Raw genomic sequence first — 13,277 nt, forward strand, 5'->3', positions numbered from 1 at the left:
TTGCGGTCCTCAGCATTTTCTTTGAAAGTCGCGACTGAACGCCTTGTTCGTCCTCTCTTTCAACACCACCCCCACAGTCTCACCTCGCGCGCGGAAAGTAACATGGCGGACGACCGCGAGAACTACCACCCAAATCTGATTCGCATGTGGCGCGTCTACCGCACCACCAAGGAGATGTGCAGAGACAGGGTTCGTTCCTCTCTCCGGCGCAGGCAAGCTACAGAGCTGACGGCGGCGTGAAGGGCTACCAAATGCTTGATGAAGATACCCAGATATCTCTCTCTGAGTTCGCAGCGAGATATGGGCGCGAAGACGGGGAGCCAGAGTACGTACTCCGGCCGCAGCATCTCGCGGCGCAAAACTGACACTCTCGCAGCCGCTCACGCCTCCACTTCTCCTGCCAACCCTCCGAAGAAATGATGCGGAAATACACGCCACCGCCCTCCAAAACCGAGCCCGACCCGAAGCCCGACATCGGCAACATCTGGGTGGAATTCAACTCGGACGAGAACGTCGGCCTCAAGCAGCTGCGCGACTACATGCAGCATCTGATCAATGGCTCCTTCTACTCCGGCATCATGATCTGCATGAAGCCCATGACCGGCATGGCGCTTCGATTGCTACGCGGCGCAGCGGGCATCCAGGAGGGACCAAAGGGCGGTGTAGAGGTCTTTGTTGAGCAAGATCTGTTGGTGAACATCACGAAACATGAGCTAGTGCCGAAGCATGTGCTACTGAGCAGGGAGGAGAAAGACCAGCTGCTAAAGCGGTATCGCCTTAAGGAGACACAGTTGCCGAGGATTCAGGTCACAGATCCAGTTGCGAAGTACTTGGGGCTGAGGAGAGGGCAAGTTGTCAAGATTATCAGGAAATCGGAGACCGCTGGTCGATACGCGAGTTACCGGTGGGCGATATGAGAGAGAAATTTGGTTAAGACTGTGCGGGCAGACCAAGAGGGCGAACTCTATGCGCGCGGAGGTTCCCGTCCAAGCGCATGACGAAACGTGCGAGATACTTCATCTGGCAAGGCGTTTGGCGAGCAAGGCTTTCCGAGCCATTTCTGAGAGGCGCGAAAAGGAGTTGGGATGGTTCGTTTCCAGATTCCATGCACCTATCGATACGCGTATCTCCACCATCCTGTGCCAGGAGAACCTTCACGCATTCGGAGAACAGTGAGCGGGGATTAGGCCTTACACAGCCATCGCGGTCATATCCAGAAGTATTACTTCAGTGTTTAGAATGAGCAAGTGTATTGCATTTGTCTTTCGATCTCATGTTCCTGCCTTCACAAACGACACTTTACAGCTTAGCCCTCTTCTCATCCTTAACCACAACACCCTTATCGTTCCCATTCTTCTGCTTCTCCCTCAGTACTCTCCGCAGAATCTTGCCGCTCGCGCTTTTCGGGATCTCCGGGATGAACTCGACCTCCTTAATCCATTTATGCCGCACCTTCTTATCTTGCACAAACTCAATCAGTTCCCGCCCCACCGCCGAATCCGCCACATGCCCCGGCTTCAGCGTCACAAACGCCTTCGGCAGCTCGCCCGAGTAGTCGTCCTGGATGCCCATAACAGCCACATCCTCCACCTTGTGGTGCCCCAGCAGCAGGTCCTCCAGCTCGGCAGGCGCAACGCCGATGCCCTTCACTTTTATCAGCTCTTTGATGCGGTCGGTGATGTAGATCATATTCTCGGCGTCGACCATGCCCTGGTCGCCCGTGTGCAGGAAGCCGTCCTCGTCAAACGTCTCGCGCGTCGCTTGCTCGTTGTTCAAGTAGCCCATGACGATCTGCGGCCCGCGCGCGAGCACTTCGCCTTGCTCACCAACATCCGCTTCCGTCCCGTCGGGCTTGATGATCTTGACCTCCGTGCTGGCGACGATGGCCCCGCCGCTGTGCGCGTACTTGTAGCTGAACTTGTCGGGCGGGTGCGCCGTGATGCAGCTGCACGACTCGGTCATGCCGTAGCCCTGCTTGAACCCGGTATTGGGGAACTTCTTCTGCAGCAGCTGGATGATTTCCTCGCTGAGCGGGGCGGCGCCGGACGAAAAGCGCGTCACGTGGCTGAGGTCGTAGTTGTCGACTATCGGGTCCCGCACCAGTCTGATCAGGATCGGGGGCACCATGAGCAGCTCGCCCAGCTTGTACTCGACGATCACGTCGAGCATTTTCTCCATGCTGAATTGCGGCAGCATGACGACTTCGGCGTTTATCAGCACCGGGAGGTGCATTTGGTGGACGAGGCCGGTGATGTGGAAGAGCGGCAAAACAGCCATGATTTTCTTCTGCGTCGGCGGCGTTATTTGCTGGATCTGGAGGCATTGCGCGATGACGTTTTGGTGGGAAATCATGACGGCTTTGGGGAGGCCTGTGGTGCCAGAGGAGAAGGAGAGGAAGCCGCAGACGTCCTTATTCTTCTTGCCAGGTGGGAGTTTGAAGGCGGGTGTCTGGCCGGATTCGCCGTAGGAGCGGCCGATGCGGATGAGCTCCTGGACGGTGGTGTAGCCGGGCAGTTCTCCTTCGAGGAGGAAGACGTTTGATTTCGGTAGGCCCGCTGCCTCGGCGCTCTTACTCGCGACCTCCATGCTTCCTGGCGTCGTCATGAGAAACTTCGCATCCGCCGTCTTGAGCGCAAATGTCATCTCTTCGACATTATACGCCGGACTGGCACCGGAGATCTTAGCTCCTACTCTTAAGCCCGCGAACATAGCTACGGGATACCAGACAGTGTTCTGGGAGAACAGCGAGATCGTCTGGCCTTCCTTCAGGCCATAGCGTTTGACGAGCGCGGTGGAGATGTAGGTTGAGTATTTCTTGACGTCGGCCCAGTTGACACGTTCCTTTGTGATGGCATTTTGGAAGCCGGCGAGTTGGTCTGGCGGGTAGTTGTTGATAGGCGAGTAGGGGGAGTCGAAGAGCCAGTCCCAGTCTGTTAAATCGGTTGGCACTGGGAGATGTCAGTTTGGGGTGGCTTTTGCATGGACGGGTCTGAAGGGGATGTTTACGGTTAATTGGTGGCTGTCTTGATTTAAAAATGACCATTGTGATGTAGATGGACTATCTATACGGACGCGGTGTCTATTCGGATGTATCTCGAAGAATTGCAATAATGGTGCTAGAGACTAAATAATGCGAAGTTTCGGGAAATGTAGTATTTAAGGGTTCGGAATGCCCGGCCGAGTCTGTGCCGATGACCAGCGCCATCACTCTGCCTCGGAGCGGGCAGGTCCAGCGGATTCATCATGGTCGAGTCGATCGTGGAGCGGGGATGGAGCTTGAAGGGTGGGGTTGGAAGCTTCCCAAGCTATCCGAAAGCGGAGAGGATCGACCTTACACCTTTTAAACCACTACTCAGACGCCCAGGAGCTCGAACTTTGCATACAGAGCCTCAAACCCGCGAACCTGGCTCCGAACATTGTGGGTTTCCCCAGCCCAGGGACGTAGGCTACCTTGCTCTGAAGTGCGCGCCATCTGCCATCGAGCCCTCGGCTGTACCTCCACCACACCCACCACTACTCCATAGTCATCATCTAACCCCCATCTCCTCAACCATACAAGCCCTTCACACTTCGAACATGGAGAAAGATCCCCACCTAAACATCACCCTAATAGGCGCCGGCACCATAGGCCTCTCCTTCGCCGCCTTCCACCTCACCCACCTGCCCTCCCCCTCCCATCTCACAATCTACGACCCCCGGCCCAACCTAGAAGCCCACATCCTCTCCACCCTCCCAACCTTCTTCCCCCCCGGGGACAGCCCAACCCCAGCCTCCCTCTCGCAGATAAAAATCGCACACTCCCTCCCCTCCGCCGTCTCCACCGCCCACATAATCCAAGAATCCGGCCCAGAGTCCCTGCCGCTCAAGCAATCCCTCTGGGCAGACGTCGAGCGCCACGCCCCGCAAGACGCCCTGCTGTGGAGCAGCACTAGCGGGCTCCCCGCGTCGCAGCAAGCGCAGCACATGCGCGACAAAACGCGCCTGCTCGTCGTGCACCCGTTCAACCCGCCGCACATCATGCCGCTGCTCGAGCTCGTGCCCTCACCTTCCACCTCGCCGTCCGTGATCCAGCGCACGCAGGCCTTCTGGACAAGTCGCGGGCGCGTGCCCATCCAGCTGAAGAGAGAAACCACGGGGTTCGTAGCGAACCGGCTCGCGTTTGCGCTGCTGCGGGAAGCTGTGCACCTGGTGGAGCAGGGGGTGGTGGGCGTGCAGGAGCTGGATCGGATTGTGGAGAGCTCGATGGGACCAAGGTGGGCGGTGGCGGGCCCGTTTAAGAGCTATCATGCGGGTGGGGGGTCGACGGGCTTGGAGGGGTTCTTTGCGAATATAGGGGGGACGGTGCAGGCTTGCTGGGATGAGGCGGGGAGGGTTAATGTGGGGGATGGGTGGGAGGAGGGGGTTTTTAGGCAGGCGAAGGAGTGCTATGGGACGGTGGATACGGAAGAGAGGGATAGGATTACGAGGAGGGTGTTGGAGGTGGTGGAAGAGGAGAGAAAAAGGGGGAAGAGGTGAGCCTAATGAAATCAGGGAGTTTTGACTGGGAGCCCATTCAAGAACAACCGCGTCGAGGCTATGTTGCTTTGCGCACTAAAATGCGACTTTTGAGGGGAGGTCTTGATTCATTTCTTTCATATTCTTATTTCGGCGGCTTTCCTCAGCCGGTTCATGACGGCGGCTGCTATATCATCGCCCACCTTATCATCAAGGCCCTCCACGAATATTACATCCACCCTTTTCTTGTCCAGCTCTCGTAGCGCTGAGAAGAGTCCTCGAGCTACGTCTTCGGTCGATGTGCCGAGCGCGATATCCCATACGGAAGTCGGCGCTCCAAGCGACGATGGAAAGGAGTGCAATGTAGCGTGCGGAACTTGATGCTGGAATACGGAGCGCAAAAGGTTGGAAGGACTTGAGTCGGGGTTCTGGAAGTTGGCTTTTGCAATTGTGGTCGTGCACTTTGGGGTCCCGTTTATCTGCGGCGCTGCAGAATTTCCGCTTCCATCGCCAGTTGAGGATCCACAAGCTATCGACCAAGACTTCGTCCGGATGATTCCAATGGAGCTGTACCCCTTCTCCGGGTCGAGCATATCCAGTAGCTCGGGCGGTTTCGTGCCCGCCTCATATAAGATGACCGTAGCCTTCGGCGAGTAATGCCTATACTTCATTCCAGGCGCCCTAGGCTTGATACCCTGCTCGTGGTTGTCCTTATACCCCACAACGACATTCTCCCAGCCGGAACACCGCCGTAATTGTTCGACTGTGACACCGCCGGGGCGGAGAATGGTGGGAGGATATGACAGTCCGTCTACGACCGTACTCTCAACACCAACTTCGCAGGGTCCGCCGTCGATAATCGTGTGTATTCGCCCATCCAGATCTTCCTTGACATGTTCGGCAGCGGTGGGCGAGGGTCTCGTGGATGCGTTTGCAGAGGGTGCAGCGAGCGGTACGCCTGCGAGCCTGATGAGCGCCAGTGCGAGTATACTGCGTGGCATGCGGGCGCCGAATGTGTTGAGCCCTGCTGTGACTTCCGGCGCTAGCACAGAGCCCTCAGGATTCGGAAGAATAATCGTTAGAGGTCCTGGCCAGAACTTCCTGATCAGGGGCTTGTAAATCTCTGGGATAGGATCTGGACCTCCTTCTACTTCGTGTTTCTTCCCCCACAGCAAACTACGTAGTTGCGGTATGGAGTGGACGTGTACGATCAACGGGTTATCCGCCGGTCTGCCCTTCGCGGCGAAAATAGCGCGCACCGCCGAGCTTCTGGTCGCGTCTGCTCCAAGCCCATAAACTGTCTCCGTCGGAAAGGCCACAGGTATATCGGTCTCCCTCAGCTCTCTCGCCGCGCCATGTAAGCTCTTTGAGTCCTGCCCTTGCTCATATTGAATGCTCCACCGATCCACCAGATCCTCCACTTCTTCTGCTTTCTTGATCGTAATTTCCCCCAGCTTAGTAGGATCCACGGGAAAGGTAGCGGTCTCCATTGTGAATGTGTCTACGTTGTGAGGGTAGAATCGCGGTCGCGACGCGTTTAGCGCGGAAAGAGGAATATGTCGGGACTCTGGTGCAGCGGCCTGCGCCAGAGCTTGTAGAGCGCGAGTGTACGAGGAGAAGCTTCGTGTGAACTGGACATTTGGGATGCGGAGGTAGTGTATGGGCATCAGAACACTTCTGAGTGACCTGCAGCAAGCTCGGGCTGGTCCCAAAATTTATGAGTCGGAGGATCGGAATCGGCAGCCAGAAAAGTTCCGGGCTTGGCAGAGTGGACGTCACTCCCTTTGCGAGCGATCACGGACATTGGGAAAGGGCACTGAAGTCAGTCAGGCACACTTAAACGGTGTACATTGCGAGCCCATGTGCATTCCGCTCTCTAATGGAGCCCATTATCCAATGCAAGAAATAAGAATACCAAGCCACGCACCCCTTCAACACCATAGCCAAGTCTTTTCAATCCCACACATACTCAAAAGGGTATTCTAACGCCGCTAGAACAATAGAGAAAGCGCCTAGAGAATCCGATGCGAAGGTTATGCTCAAACAAACGGTCCCTCCCTCATGCTTCCACAGCAATTTCGGCAGAATGGATGGGTACCACGGGTGTTGCTGATGCGGTTGCCTGCGGCGGCTGCTGAGCATCTGCCGCGGCTTTGATGGCTTTCTCTCCGGAGACATCTGTTTCTGCCCACGATCCCCAGAGACCTCGCTTGGCACGGATCTTGATTGGCCCACCCAGCTCGTTCTCCTTCGGCTGCTGCTCGACCTTGATGGCGTCCTTGGTTGCCAGAACCATCACCTCGTTGAACATCCGGGCGACATCCGCCGTTGTTGTCGAGGCTTCGGGGAACATACCCTGGAATGATATGGCGGTGTTCCTTCGCTCTTCCTCGCTGGTCGCAGCGGCGTCTCCGAAGACCTGGCGCAGAAGGTGGACGGCATGCTTCGTTTCGAGCGAGACAACTCCGCTATCCGCGGGGTGCAGTAGAGGAGCGGTGGTGTCGTCAAAGTTGTCCGGCACGGGTGAAAAGACGTCTTCCTCTTCTTGTAGCTCGATGGGCTCGTCGGGTAGCTGGATCATCTCCTCTTCTCCCCCAAGAGATATGTCACCGCCGAGGTGGACCTCAACATCCTCAAAAGCAATCTCATCGTGTTCGAATTCCAGCTGAGGAGTCTTCTCTGCGCCAGCACCTGCCTGTTCGTCGCCCGTCTCCAGGTCAGCGACACCGCTGTCTCGCTTTCGCTTATGGCTTGGGCGCGACACGATTTCCATTGACAGAATACCCCTGAGCTCGGGAGCCCAACCCTGGCTTCGACCGTCTCCAAGAATGCTGGACACGAATCCTCCCGACTTCTGCATGTTCATGAGCGCCATGAGCAGTGGATCGCGCGGTAGGAAGGAGGCCGGCTTGAGGATGCTATCGCGATTGTTCTGTTGCGCCCTGATTTCGTTGGAGGACATCTGAGTCTGGGTGTCCTGTTGAATGACCCTTCGGCGCTTGGCTCGAGCTTGATGTACTAGCTCTTCCTCGTCTTCCTCCTCCTCGGGTGCAGGTCGGAACATGCTTGTACTCTGATCCTGTTCGTAGGCCCGCTCCAGTGCTCGTTCTTCGTCCTCTGCCAGTTCAGAGAGCGGAGATATGGATCGCTCACGAGCTCCTGGGGCAGCGCCGCCAGCCGGCGGCTCCATTTCAGTCATGCCACCCATAGTAATGTCTACATCGTCGTCGATGTTCAATTCCGGCGCGGGCGGGAGCTCAGTGAAGTCCTCGCCAATATCTAGCCCTAAGTCCTCTTCCGGCAAGTCCTTTGGGCTTGAGGCAAATTCGTCGGAAGCGCGTCGCTCCAGCGGCGCGTCACGACCTCGTTCAATGCTGGTGCCGTCGTCAAATGGCTCCAGCAGGTCCAGATCGCCGCCAATGTCGAGGTTGAGGTCTTCACCGTCATCCAAGATGTCGGGCTCCGCGCGTGGTTGTTCGATGCTACCGGACAAAAATTGACTGCTGTCCCAATCCGGCACGGGCACGTCGGGAAGACCCAAGCCAAAGTCTAGCGGCTGGGACAGGAGCAACGATGGGTCGGGCATTGGCGCGAGCAGGTCGATATCGGTGATGGCATCCGGCAGGGTTAGAGCTGCCGGGTTTGCAATGTGGGATGCGCCCGACACATCGATATTGCCAGGCTTGAAGGCCTGTTGAGACGCGTTAAGAGTGCAGCAAAAAGCACGAGAGCGCAACATACCATCTTAATCTTCCAGAGCGCGTCGCTAGCATCGTCGAGCAAATAACGCGCCTTTCGGCTGTAGATGCGCACGACGCCTAAAAGGAGGGAGCCGCTCAGACGCAGCGAGAAGGGGGCGCGGGGCCGCATGATCTCGCTGATGTCTTCGTCGATCTTGTCCTGCAGCACCTGGGCCTTGGTGAGCTTCTTCTCCACGTTGGCGGCCATCCAGACGCGGGCCAGCGCGCCCGACCGTTGGAGCAATTCCGTCGGATAGAACATGATTGCGCTTGTATCGAGAGCTGAGATGCGGGTTGAGGGTGGGCGCGGGTGGTGCGCGCGGGAGTTGTGTTGTTTTGGTCCGGCGCGTCAGAGCGCGAGAAGGCTTGGTCGTGTAATTTTGGGCGCAGTCGGCAGGTCGAGGAGCGCCGAACGTGCGCGCGGTCGTCGCAATTGCAGCGAGGGCGTGAGGCGTCGGCGGGGGATGGAGAGGAAGTGTGTGGTGTTGACGTCGGTCGGAGCTCCAGGGTGAGGGCTGGTACGAAGCGAAGAGGCTGGGAGAGCACAGCAGGGGCGACTGCCTGGGCGGGCGCTTGGCGCTTATCTAAATTCGATGTCTTCTGCCACCACTGCTGCAGCCCGCGGGCGCCTGCTGCTCCCCAACATAACTCAGTCTGTCACTCCGCGCAGCTTCTACCGGCGGGATTTGTCTGCGAAATCCAGCATGGACAGTCCTGCAGGGATGCGCGGGTGAAGTTGCAGGGCCGAAAAGGATACAATCACGTCGCAGCCAGGCCCGAATCACTCACCCTCCGGCGACGTGGCTCCAAGCGCCGTCTCTGGGAGGCTAACAGTCTAGCGCTTTCACAGTTCGTGCCGTTCGAGAACGGATGAAGCCGGCGCTCGAGACGAGAAACACGCTGTCACTTGATGCCGTAGTGCCCAATGCGGCCTGCCAAGGCCAGATCCGTGAGACTGTGGATGAAGCCGTCAATAGCAGTTATTTTGCGTCTGAGATAGCTCCGGGAACAGGGGCATTTGGGCTTGCTTTTGCCAGGCGTGCGCCCGGTGCGCCAGCGGGCCGGTAAAACAATCAATCGCACTTGAAACTCATAGACAAGACAAGCTCCAGACCCCAGACGCTGCACTGCACCCGAGGCGCTCGGTCGTGCTCTACGTTTTAACTCAGATCCCACGATCCGCGTACTTCGCTCGAGCCAAAGAACTTCGATCCTCAATCCTGCCCTCGCCGCCAGCGCTCCCCGTCCACGTCCACAGCAATAGCCCCCATTCGCATCAATGAGATAATCAGCATACCCGTAGTCCTCCTCGCTCCTCGCTCCTCGCCGCCTCCACCTCCGTACAGGCCACGTCAAGAGTGCGCCGCGCAACAGTGGCCCTTTGGCCATGCCAATATGTCCGGAGCCTCGACGCCTGCGCTACCGTTATATCATGTCCCCAACGGGTCAACCAAGGCTCCGCGCGCAGCGTCGCCGTTGCTGCAGCCTCCGGAGCCGCCGCAGCGCCGCGCAACACCTTCGGTATTCTCTCCCAGCGCATTCATCTCCACACCGTGTCAGAGCTAATAGACACCTGCATTGCAGTCGATAACCTCCTCGTTCTCCCTCCTGTCTCCCCAAGAGACCGCGCGAAAGCTGTCAACGTCTGTCACCCGTGGCCTTTCCTCGTCAACCGCGTCCGCTCGAATACACACCCATGGCCTCAATGAGCTCCCCCACGAGGAGCCGGAGCCACTATGGCTACGGTTTATCAAGCAGTTCAAGGAGACGCTGATTCTGCTGTTGCTTGGGTCCGCCGTCGTGTCTCTAATAATGGGAAACCTGGAGGATGCGGTCAGCATCACGGCTGCCGTCACCATCGTGGTCACAGTGGGCTTCGTGCAGGAATATCGGTCTGAAAAATCGCTCGAAGCGCTAAGTCAATTAGTCCCGCACTCAGCTCATGTTATTCGCGCTGGGGCGGAGCACCCGCGTAATGGTCGATTGGGGAACGACGCCAACTCCGAGGGCATCGAAATGGACAATCTTAAAGATACTCCAGCATCTCTAGAAGCCGCCGAGGGTCAGTCCATCACCATATCCGCTACGTTGCTGGTACCGGGCGATTTAGTCCTGTTCCACACTGGCGATCGCATACCAGCAGATATCAGGATCACTCATGCGGCGGACCTTACCATCGACGAGTCCAATCTCACCGGCGAGAATGAGCCGGTCCCAAAGTCGCCAGACACAATCGCCGCTGCCGCCGGCATACAGCGACCACGATCGCCTTTCTACGCATCACCCGCTGCGGGTACAGTTGGTGCCGATATTCGACTGAATGATCAGAAAAACATCGCTTTTATGGGCACACTTGTCCGTTCCGGATACGGACAAGGTCTAGTAATCGGTACAGGCGGAAATACAGAGTTTGGAGCCATATCAGCATCGCTACAGGAGATCGAGAGCCCGCGAACACCATTGCAGCTTTCTATGGACAGACTCGGGAAAGAGCTCAGCTACATGTCGTTTGGAGTCATTGCCTTTATCATTTTGCTCGGCCTTTGGAGGGGCTGGGCGTTCCTGGAGATGTTTCAGATTGGTGTGTCTTTGGCCGTGGCGGCCATTCCGGAAGGACTTCCTATCATTGTTACCGTCACGCTCGCTTTGGGTGTTCTCCGCATGTCGAAGCGAGATGCCATTGTACGGCGTCTACCCAGTGTCGAGACACTGGCATCCGTCAATGTAGTCTGTAGCGACAAGACAGGTATGTCGCTGATACCGACAGAACTCCAAACACTGCTAACGATAGTATAGGCACATTGACCACGAACCATATGACCGTTACGAAGATCTGGCATTTCGACGAGTTGTCTCCAATCGATGTGAAAAAGAAACACGAATCGGCCGCTCTCGACTCGCCAACTCGCACGATATTAAGGGTTGGAAACATTGTCAATAATGCGCGTCTCTTAGGCACCCGCGCAGCGTCCACCGCCGCTGTTCTGTCATCCACCATGGGCGATGACACGTCAGGCGTAAAGAGCAGATGGGTTGGGCAACCTACGGATGTTGCGTTGCTCGATTTATTAGATGCTTTTGGGGAGGATGACGTAAGAGAGAGGATCGGAGCTCGACGTTACGAAACACCCTTCAGTTCTGAAAGGAAGTGGATGGGTGTAGTCATCAGTGGAAGCTCAGGGCCAGAACTTACCCCCGGGCCGGACGTGGCATACATCAAAGGCGCCCTAGAGAAAGTGCTGGATCGCTGTGATACCTACGTCAACGCCCAAGGTCGGGAAGTCCCGTTAGATCAAGCACGTAAGCAGGAGGCTATGAAAGCGGCAGACATGATGGCGCAAGACGGGCTACGAGTGCTTGGATTCGCAAGCGGCGCATCAAAAGACGGTCGGAAATCACCTAGCAAAGGTGTAAGTGGAACAGCATCCCCAGGGCCACCATCCAGCTCTGGGCTTGGCGAAGATGAGCACTATCGCGGCCTGGTATTTGCGGGCCTTGTTGGCATGAACGACCCGCCAAGGAAAGGTGTGGAGCGATCCATTCGGCGATTGATGGCTGGCAAGGTCAAGGTGATCATGATCACCGGCGACGCAGAGACGACGGCCGTTGCTATTGGCAGGAAGCTCGGTATGCCGATCAGCATGAACTCGTCCATCGGCCGGTCTGTCCTGCGCGGCGATGAGTTGGACCAGATGACCGAAGAGGAGCTCTCACAAGCCATCGCCACAACCACTATCTTTGCGAGGACAAGCCCGGAGCACAAGCTGAAGATTGTTCGTGCCCTTCAAGCAAGAGGAGACGTTGTTGCTATGACTGGCGATGGCGTCAACGATGCGCCGGCCTTGAAGAAAGCAGATATCGGCATCTCCATGGGGAAGTTAGGTACTGATGTCGCCAAGGAGGCTGCTGACATGATTCTGACCGACGACAACTTCTCGACAATCTTGAACGCAATTGAGGAAGGGAAAGGCATCTTCTACAACATTCAGAACTTCCTCACATTCCAGCTCAGCACCAGCGCAGCAGCACTTAGCTTGGTCCTGCTGAGCACTTTCCTCGGTTTCCAGAACCCGCTCAATGCCATGCAGATCTTGTGGATAAGTGCGTCCATCTCCTTCGTAAATCAAGACACCCGCTAACTCCTTACAGATATCCTCATGGACGGCCCACCCGCGCAATCTCTAGGCGTCGAGCCCGTCGACCCAGCCGTCATGTCGCGCCCGCCTCGCCCACGCAAAGCGCGCGTCCTAACCCGAGCGCTCCTCCAACGCGTTGTCCAATCCGCCACCATCATCATGCTTGGCACCCTCACGACCTACTACCGCGAAATGACCGCCGACAACGAAGTCACAGCCCGCGACACCACCATGACCTTCACCTGCTTCGTTTTGTTCGACATGTTCAACGCGCTGACCTGCCGCTCCGAGTCGAAATCCGTGCTCGCCGGCGAAATCGGCCTCTTCTCCAACAAGATGTTTAATTACGCCGTATCGGGCAGTTTGATTGGCCAGCTGTTGGTTATCTACTTTCCGCCGCTGCAGAGCATTTTCCAGACGGAGGCGCTGGGGTTAATCGATTTAGTGCATTTAATCGCCGTGGCGAGCTGTGTGTTTTGGGCGGATGAGGGGAGGAAGTGGTTCCAGAGATGGAAGATGGGGAGGAGATTGGTGGGCACTGGGTATAGTGCTAGTGTATGATATTGTAAGGGTTTAGGGTCCGTCTTTCGTAACGCCCCGTTGGAGTAGATTGGGCCGTCGGAGACATGGGATGGAAATACATACATGTACATGACTTTTTCCAAGTGTGCCCTTTCTCCTTGCGCTCGATCTTCTTCCTTTCGACGTGCGAAATGCCGGTCAAAGAACCCCTCACTCCCTTCCATCACATCCTCCATGAACCAGGCCACCGGCTCTGCTTTTACCACACGTTTGCCATTCAGTCCTGCTCACCCACCCACCCATCCACTCACTCGATGCAGACAGATAGCAGCGTGAACAACCCCTCCCTTACCCCTCTATCACATATGTATGACTCGACTAGCAG

General features: G+C 56.8%; 6 protein-coding genes across 6 annotated transcripts; 3 read left to right on the forward strand and 3 right to left on the reverse strand.

The window, feature by feature from the left end:
* The first annotated feature begins 51 nt into the window (after positions 1-51).
* Positions 52-1,263, forward strand: BU26DRAFT_497385 (RPB5 subunit of DNA-directed RNA polymerase). The gene is made up of 3 exons (XM_033826286.1): positions 52-189; positions 243-325; positions 377-1,263. Exons 1-3 carry the CDS (start codon positions 103-105, stop codon positions 915-917), a joined length of 711 nt encoding a protein of 236 aa, XP_033675864.1. The 5' UTR covers positions 52-102; the 3' UTR covers positions 918-1,263.
* An 8-nt stretch (positions 1,264-1,271) lies between these two features.
* On the reverse strand, positions 1,272-3,143 carry BU26DRAFT_201408 (acetyl-CoA synthetase-like protein). The gene is made up of 2 exons (XM_033820533.1): positions 3,007-3,143; positions 1,272-2,948 (listed from the first exon to the last, which is right to left on the reverse strand). The coding sequence occupies exons 1-2, from the start codon at positions 3,041-3,043 to the stop codon at positions 1,300-1,302; spliced, it is 1,686 nt and encodes a 561-aa protein (XP_033675865.1). The 5' UTR covers positions 3,044-3,143; the 3' UTR covers positions 1,272-1,299.
* A 433-nt stretch (positions 3,144-3,576) lies between these two features.
* BU26DRAFT_572460 (NAD(P)-binding protein) lies at positions 3,577-4,515 on the forward strand (the record flags this gene model as incomplete). Its single annotated transcript, XM_033834241.1, has 1 exon — positions 3,577-4,515. The coding sequence occupies one exon, from the start codon at positions 3,577-3,579 to the stop codon at positions 4,513-4,515; it is 939 nt and encodes a 312-aa protein (XP_033675866.1).
* BU26DRAFT_525760 (translation initiation protein Sua5) lies at positions 4,369-6,196 on the reverse strand. The gene has a single exon (XM_033830581.1). The coding sequence runs from the start codon at positions 6,159-6,161 to the stop codon at positions 4,632-4,634; it is 1,530 nt and encodes a 509-aa protein (XP_033675867.1). The 5' UTR covers positions 6,162-6,196; the 3' UTR covers positions 4,369-4,631.
* A 119-nt stretch (positions 6,197-6,315) lies between these two features.
* On the reverse strand, positions 6,316-8,765 carry BU26DRAFT_497397 (uncharacterized protein). Its single transcript, XM_033826287.1, has 2 exons — positions 8,236-8,765; positions 6,316-8,185 (listed from the first exon to the last, which is right to left on the reverse strand). Exons 1-2 carry the CDS (start codon positions 8,494-8,496, stop codon positions 6,554-6,556), a joined length of 1,893 nt encoding a protein of 630 aa, XP_033675868.1. The 5' UTR covers positions 8,497-8,765; the 3' UTR covers positions 6,316-6,553.
* Positions 8,766-9,250: 485 nt separating this feature from the next.
* On the forward strand, positions 9,251-13,124 carry BU26DRAFT_611404 (calcium-transporting P-type ATPase-like protein). Its single transcript, XM_033836063.1, has 4 exons — positions 9,251-9,755; positions 9,819-10,980; positions 11,031-12,335; positions 12,384-13,124. Exons 1-4 carry the CDS (start codon positions 9,630-9,632, stop codon positions 12,929-12,931), a joined length of 3,141 nt encoding a protein of 1,046 aa, XP_033675869.1. The 5' UTR covers positions 9,251-9,629; the 3' UTR covers positions 12,932-13,124.
* The last annotated feature ends 153 nt before the right edge of the window (positions 13,125-13,277 follow it).

This window comes from Trematosphaeria pertusa (assembly GCF_010094035.1).
Source record: "Trematosphaeria pertusa strain CBS 122368 unplaced genomic scaffold BU26scaffold_27, whole genome shotgun sequence".
NCBI classification, from domain to species: Eukaryota; Fungi; Ascomycota; class Dothideomycetes; order Pleosporales; family Trematosphaeriaceae; genus Trematosphaeria; species Trematosphaeria pertusa.

What these genes read in the sequence shown, in the direction of transcription:
- BU26DRAFT_201408 (XM_033820533.1), bottom strand. Translation starts at nt 3,043, where the DNA reads ATGGTCATTTTTAAATCAAGACAGCCACCAATTAACC. An exon ending in AAGACAGCCACCAATTAACC is followed by an intron (nt 2,949 to 3,006) that starts GTAAACATCCCC and finishes GACATCTCCCAG; the next exon opens with TGCCAACCGATTTAACAGAC.
- BU26DRAFT_611404 (XM_033836063.1), top strand. Translation starts at nt 9,630, where the DNA reads ATGTCCGGAGCCTCGACGCCTGCGCTACCGTTATATCATGTCCCCAAC. An exon ending in AGCGCCGCGCAACACCTTCG is followed by an intron (nt 9,756 to 9,818) that starts GTATTCTCTCCC and finishes CCTGCATTGCAG; the next exon opens with TCGATAACCTCCTCGTTCTC. An exon ending in AGTCTGTAGCGACAAGACAG is followed by an intron (nt 10,981 to 11,030) that starts GTATGTCGCTGA and finishes ACGATAGTATAG; the next exon opens with GCACATTGACCACGAACCAT.
- BU26DRAFT_497385 (XM_033826286.1), top strand. Translation starts at nt 103, where the DNA reads ATGGCGGACGACCGCGAGAACTACCACCCAAATCTGATTCGCATGTGG. An exon ending in AGGAGATGTGCAGAGACAGG is followed by an intron (nt 190 to 242) that starts GTTCGTTCCTCT and finishes GGCGGCGTGAAG; the next exon opens with GGCTACCAAATGCTTGATGA. An exon ending in CGCGAAGACGGGGAGCCAGA is followed by an intron (nt 326 to 376) that starts GTACGTACTCCG and finishes ACACTCTCGCAG; the next exon opens with CCGCTCACGCCTCCACTTCT.
- BU26DRAFT_497397 (XM_033826287.1), bottom strand. Translation starts at nt 8,496, where the DNA reads ATGTTCTATCCGACGGAATTGCTCCAACGGTCGGGCGCGCTGGCCCGC. An exon ending in CGCTCTGGAAGATTAAGATG is followed by an intron (nt 8,186 to 8,235) that starts GTATGTTGCGCT and finishes GCGTCTCAACAG; the next exon opens with GCCTTCAAGCCTGGCAATAT.
- BU26DRAFT_525760 (XM_033830581.1), bottom strand. Translation starts at nt 6,161, where the DNA reads ATGCCCATACACTACCTCCGCATCCCAAATGTCCAGTTCACACGAAGC.